This window comes from Juglans microcarpa x Juglans regia, chromosome 7D (assembly GCF_004785595.1).
Source record: "Juglans microcarpa x Juglans regia isolate MS1-56 chromosome 7D, Jm3101_v1.0, whole genome shotgun sequence".
Lineage (NCBI taxonomy): Eukaryota > Viridiplantae > Streptophyta > Magnoliopsida > Fagales > Juglandaceae > Juglans > Juglans microcarpa x Juglans regia.
Genome location: NC_054606.1, coordinates 8,123,578 through 8,130,499, shown reverse-complemented (window position 1 = coordinate 8,130,499; position 6,922 = coordinate 8,123,578). Strand labels below are relative to the sequence as shown.

The 6,922-nt window shown below is 36.1% G+C and overlaps 1 protein-coding gene across 1 annotated transcript; it reads right to left on the bottom strand.

Annotated features, from left to right (window-relative positions):
* Positions 1-4,047: 4,047 nt before the first annotated feature.
* On the bottom strand, positions 4,048-5,739 carry LOC121239141 (E3 ubiquitin-protein ligase RDUF2-like). The gene has a single exon (XM_041136286.1). The coding sequence runs from the start codon at positions 5,601-5,603 to the stop codon at positions 4,485-4,487; it is 1,119 nt and encodes a 372-aa protein (XP_040992220.1). The 5' UTR covers positions 5,604-5,739; the 3' UTR covers positions 4,048-4,484.
* Between the last annotated feature and the right edge of the window lie 1,183 nt (positions 5,740-6,922).

The following is a 6,922-nucleotide window of genomic DNA, read 5'->3' as shown; positions in this document are numbered from 1 at the left end:
ATTTGTTTTTTTGTTTTCTCTTCTTCCTTTTTTTTTTTCTTTTTTTTTTTTTGCCCTTTTTGTGAGCATGATTATTGATTACTCTTTTTTAAATATTATTTGTTTGGATTTTATATTTTTTTTTACCTATTTTTTGGACTATTTTAATTTTCAAAGGTTCTAGAGGAGATGCCACCTCTACTTGCTTTGAATACTAATTTTATATAGAGAAATTTTTTTGTTAAGTTTATACGGAAAAATGATATTTACAGTCGTTGTAAAATGCGTAAGTACTGTATAATCTATTTGAAAAAAATGAGTAAATATAAAACTTATATGAAAAAAAATTAATTTTTTAACAGTGTACCCCACTTTTTTTTAAAATAATTGTACGACATTTATTCATTCCATGATAATATGTAACATTACTCTTTCATATATAACATAAAAAATAAAAAATGTTGTTTAAAATATTATAAATAGACTAACAGCATCCTATTTTCAAATTTTGAACTCTGGTTTGGATAATGAAAACTCGTCATCTCATCTCATCTCATCTTATTTTAATATTCAAACACCACACACAAACATAAACATTTTTCGATTTCAAATATTCAATTTGTTTCATCTAATCTTTACAATTTTTTTAAACTTTCAAACAAAACATAAAAAACAATTCAAATTTTTTAAATATCAAAATAAAAATAATATTAAAAATTATATTTTAACAATCTTTTAACTTTATAATATTTTTATTCAACTTTTTTCTCTCTCTTCTCCCAAAACTCCATAAAACATTTTAAGTCAAACCATTTCTAACTCATCTCATTTCAACTAAACTATCTCATTACTATTTATAAATCATCTCAACTCAAGGTACGTTTGGTTTCTAAATCAAACTTAACACATCTTAACTCATCATTACAACTTTTTCAAATTCTAATACAAAATATAATAAACAATTCAACTTTTTCAAATCTCAAAATAATAATAATATTAAAAAATAAAATTCAAATAATATTTTATCAACTTAACTCAACTCAATTCAACTCACTTTAACATCCAAACGCACCCTCACTATCCAAACCCGACCTTAGAGATCTGGTTTCAAAATATATATGTGCCAAAAGATTTGTTTCCTACCTTGTCCACAAAATATTTGAGGTATAGAAAGTTATTTAATTATAATTATTTGTGTTAGTTTAATAGTTAATTTTACCATGTTACTTTACAATTAATTAGCAGTCTATATTTTAAGATTTTATTGTATAATTGTCTCTTAAAATTAATAATGTCCAAAGGTCTTGTTAAACAATCACTATGCTATCATTTTATTCACACCTAAACAGCTATAATTGTGAGAAACAGGTAAAAGGTCACAAAGTATTTCCCCTATTTCACTTTAAACATAATCATGCTGGTCATTAAAAAAAAACACACCAAAATGGATCATGCTGATTTTCTTGGCAAATTGGTCAAACACAGTTCTGTTTATGTTGGCTGGTAGAGGGGACAAAATCACCTCCTAATCTTAAGCTTTTCAAATATATAAAAGTTTTTTAAAAATTAAAAATTAAAAATTAAAAATGGGTTCTCTTTGGTTAAGCCTTGAACACGTCACTGAAAGTTGGTTCAGGCTCAGCTGGCTGACAAAACAGTGCGGACAGTTGTAAACAACACCTGCATTTGCGGCCATTAATATTATTGCTAAATTTAGTGCTATAAACAAACATAATATTTGGACTCAAAACATATGTTTATCCAAACAGAAAAGCTCTGGCCGGATTTTGGTGCTAAAAGATGAACCCACTAAGATGTGGGGATGGACGAATGGTCCCATCTGTGGGGAATATGACTTTATCGGCAAGCAGTAGTTTGGATATATTTGGGGGAATTAAGCAATACCTGACCCTACTGCACAACCAACCACTAGAAAAAAGGGAGACCCAACAACACCTTCCTTGTGCTTTGCTAGAAAAACCCCTTTTTTTCTCTTTGTTGACCAGATTCATCATCCTCTGGTTTTTTGTATAGATTTGTCTTGTCTAGTGGACATTACTGATTTTGTTTGAATTCCTCAGCAGAGAGGACGGGAGTCTGGTGACAGCAATGGGTGGGGGATATGTAAGATTCTTTAAGCTCGCCCATAAGCAAGATTAAAAAAATAAAATGCAACCTTTTTCCAGGCATCTGTTACCGGCACTTGGCTGCTTGAGCTCCACATCTTCCACGGACCACGGCCACCTCGATGGATTTCACGAGGTTAAAGGCAAAGAGCCCCTCTCCAAAGCCGCCAACCAACATGCTAAAGTCAGTGCTTTTCCTTTGGAAACCAACAAGGCCACGATTTTGGTCATTCCTCATTTTGCCAAAAGCCAAGACCGAATATCTTTTTCCCAATCAAGTTATAAATTTTTTTTTACAGTGGTGGATCATTTTCACTATCAAATTCCACCATAGAAATTGGAAAAAGATTTTATGGTAATGCATAGATGCTAACCATTTCTGAGTAAAACGTTTTCTTTTCCTGCGTGACCAGCTTTTCAAATTTGACGAATATTGAGTGATGTGAGTGATAATGAGTGATATTCTCCTGCTTGAGCAGGTTCCATATGGCTGTTGTGGCATCTTCTTGCTGGATTTGGAGTTTTTAGAGTTTTGTAGAGAGAGAAATAGACACGAATTTCACAAAATTTACCCAACATTTAAGGTTGGATTTAGATGGTAAGACTATTTCAGATCATCACTTTCGTATCGATAGATATTCTCTATATTCAAACACACAAACTTATTTCATCTAAAATAGTGCAGTTTGGTTAAATATCAATAAAATTGTCTGTATTGAAATAGTCAAAATGAGGAAGCTCTATATATAAATTATAGTATTACCAAAATTTTTTTAAAATTTAGAGATATATTATTCATCTTTAAAAGAATTATTTTATTCTAAAAATATACACCAACCATAACGAGAGAATTATTTTATTTTTTGTATATGAAAAACTAATATATTGCACAAGCAAGAAACTATTAAAATTAATATAAGCAGGAGGTGAGGTTTTTGTACATACGCAGGAGGCAAGGTTCCTATACATGTGCAGGAGGAACGTGTACATTTTTGTGCAATATACAGGCAGGAGGTTGGGTTCCTGCACATTTTTCATGTACATATACATTTTTTGTGTATTAGTTTTGTGCAAACTAATATACAGTAAAAAATAAAAATAAAAAATATTATTATTAAAAAATTATTATTTTGATTAATCGAATATGATATTATATCTTGAATGATTTTGATTTTATCTAAAATACATACTTTTAACTAAATTTTGAAGATAGCTTTGATGAAACCAATTAGGGGTGACAATACGTGGTATGATCCGTAAACTCAATACGAACACAATACGAAATTAGCAGGTTTAGATTTTATTTTAACGGATTCAGGTCAAAACAGATTGATCGACTAAGATACGATTTATAAACGGGTCAATATGTTTAATACAAAATCAATTCATTTAAAATTCATTTTAAAATTACAATTTTATTATTGTTAAATTATAATGTTGATATTTTTTAATATGTTCATATTTTTATTGATAGGATTGTAGTTTTAGTCCAATATTATTTGTGTTATTACAAATCATTGATTTATAATATTGGTTTTGTGACCCCCTCCAACCGATGCCAATGCTCTTGTAGCAACAATTCTGGAAAGCCGGAAGCCGGCAGCTCCAGTTGACAGGTGTACCGCACTCAAGCTCTGAGTCACAGGTGTACCGCACCCATGCACTGTGGCATATAGTTTGACTGATAATTGGTTACGGCAGATTTCGTAGTTTACAGCCACGAGAGTCAAGACAGCTCTTTTAAATGATCCGTATGATAGGTTTAGGGAACAAAATAATATGACCTACATGACTCGAATATGCAATGATGCTATCCTTCGGAGCATCTGAATATTAATCTCGGTGCCATTTCCAGCAAATCAGATACATAATACATCCAAAAGTTGTAGTAGGTATAGAGACAGAGATAGCAAGAACAAGCAACAGTTTGGGGGAATTGATCGCCAATGAAAATAAGTTTAACATAAAACCGAAGCTAAAGTTTTCAACAAATTACTAATTAGAACAAAGAAATAAAGAATGCTATCCAACTACGGCCTTCAAGCTGGTAAATTCCAACTCGCTCGAATTATAGCTTTCATTCATCTTCAGGATCAGCAAAAATAACTTTTTTGTCTGCAGTATGATAACTGAAACTGAATCATGCTCTAATCAAATCTCCATTTCATGGAAAACTTCCAAAACCATTTCATGCTAGCTTGCAGATACTATGCAGGAAGAACCAAATCGAAATTCTTGTCAAATTCAAAGCTATGTACACAGCCAAAAAGACCTCTGCTTTCTATATATTGATCCCAGTTTACCAGGATATAAAAAAGAAACGAAACAAAAAAATATCCAAAAATTTGTCATTTATACCCAGAAAAGAAAGAAAAAAAATCACCACCTCCCATTCCTACTCTGATCCTCCAAAACCCAAGCGCTGCTCCGCCTTCTAACATACCTACTGAACACCGAACCCGAATGACTATGGCTTCTGCTCATAGACCGAGATTCAGGCCCAGAGTTCGAAGATGAAGAATTAGACCTAAACCTCAGGAAGGAGAAGAAATTGCGGAAAGCCCTGCGAAATCCACCACTCTCTCTCCCTCTACTCCGTCTCGAAACCCACGAAACCCTTCTCGGAGCCCCACTTGCCCCGAACCCACCATCCATTTCCGTGTACACAACCGGTAGTTCTCTCTCCGCGGCTGCTCTTCTTCCCCCAGAGAACCTCCCCACCGCAAACCCACCTCCCGGTAGCCTCCATATGGTTAACCCCACCGTCTCCTCCTCAGAGTTATCACCCTCGTTACGCTCGCTCGGCAACTCGTGCCGGCAAACCGGGCACGAGTTTCTTAGAGAAAGCCAGGGGAGGATACAGTCCGAGTGGTATATGTGCTTGCACGGCATCTCGCGGGCCTCCGCGCCGAGATCGAAAGCTTCCTTGCAGACGGCGCAGTGAGACTCAGAGCCAACGTGGTTATCCGCAATTTCGATCGTGGGTAAAGACTCTATCGCGGCCTTCGATGCAGGCGGATTCTCAGGACGCCCGAATCCGGTTACTTCGATCTGGGCAAGCTGCTCCAGCAAACGATCGAAGCCCGAGCCCATCAAGAACTCCGACATGGTCGCCGGCAGTGGACGAAGCCCGGACCCAGCGCCATCGTCGTAGTACAACTCGAAACTGCTCCTCTCTCCATCCCCATCCCCCGCAGAATCCCCCGTACCCCCACGGAGTACGATGACCGGATTAAACGATGACCGGCTACCGGAGCTTCGGCGGCTACGGCGGGACCCCAGGTTCGGGGTCTGGTCAGAATCTTGACCGTTGTTTCCGAACAAGTACATGGCGGAGGCTGCGAATCGACGGTGGGGATTATCCGATGAAGGCGCGGCCTGGATCTCCTCGATGAACCCTCCGTCGCAGTGGGGACAGGTGATGGCGTTATCTTGGGTCCACACGCGAACGAAGCGCGTGCATCTGTAACACCAATAAGACGTCGCAGGCGATGACATCTCCCTTCACTAAAACTGTAAGATCTAATTCAGAAGCTTCAGATCTCCGGCGAGTGCGAGCAGGGAGAAAAAACACGGTTTGAGAGGAAGAAACACACTTCAGAAGAAAACAGAGATGGCATGAGAAAATGTGGAAAAGGAGGCTAAGGCTTTTAAGGCAACGCGGACGCGTGGAGCTGTCAGCTGTGGTTAACTGCGACAAAAGAATTCACGTACGAGTGAAATCCACGCGTCAAGGTGCCATTGGATTGAATTGTGGGAAGTCAGTCAGAAATTATCCTAGTGGTAAATTTCTTATTAAAAAAAGAAAAAGAAATAACAATAGTTTGACGTGAGAAATGGGGCTGGCGCGTCACTCGCTCGGACGGCCACGTTGACCCAGACGAGACGGCGAATGTTAAAATGGTTTTATTTATTGAGACGCCGAGTTTGAAATTCAAACAAACAGTCGCCGAGTAATGGATGGGGGACGAAGATTCTTAAACGAGGCAAAAAAAGTTGTCTGCTGTCATTCGGGAGGCCTGTTAGGAGTGGATGGACCTCACGCTTCTGCGCGTGTGAGAAAGGAAACTTGTTCATTTTGGATGGCCCCCACTCTTCTCTAATAATGCTTTTCATGACACGACGAGATTATTAGGATCGCTTGCTGACAGACAGACAGACAGACAGGCAGACAGATTGAAATTTGAGATATTTTGTTTTGTTAGGATTAGAAACGTGCTATGTTACACTCCTTAATTATCATGTCACGCTACTTGTCCATTTTTTTTTAAAAAAAAAAATTAATTCATATACTTTTATAATTAATATAAAGTTTGTATTGTTAGTTAAATTCTTGATCAAAACTTTGATTTTTTTTTTAAGATTTTATTATAAAATAAAATTCTTACAAAAAGTGGTATATTGACATACAAAACATGCAGTTAACAAAAATCCTAATCGTTACCTAACACGATGGAATATAAATATCATAGAAAAGGTTAGCGTACTTTGGTTGTATCCTTCTCGAATGAATTGCGTGATTTGCATCAAACGTCAATCGTGATGTTTAAGTTCATATCGTCACTCACATGGTCTATGTATTGTTTGAAAAATTTTAAATAAAAATTCTACACTCTTATATATTATTTAAAAATATATTATCTTTTTTTTTTATATTTTATATCACGACTCATTATTTTGTGGAGGATAGGATGCCCATAATCATGTGTGATATGGTACCTCGTGATCCTTATAAATGGTTGGAAAAAAAAAAAAAAGGAGAAAATGCACCTAAAGTGTCATCTTTTATTTTCTTTCCTTTTTTCACCTTTTTTTCC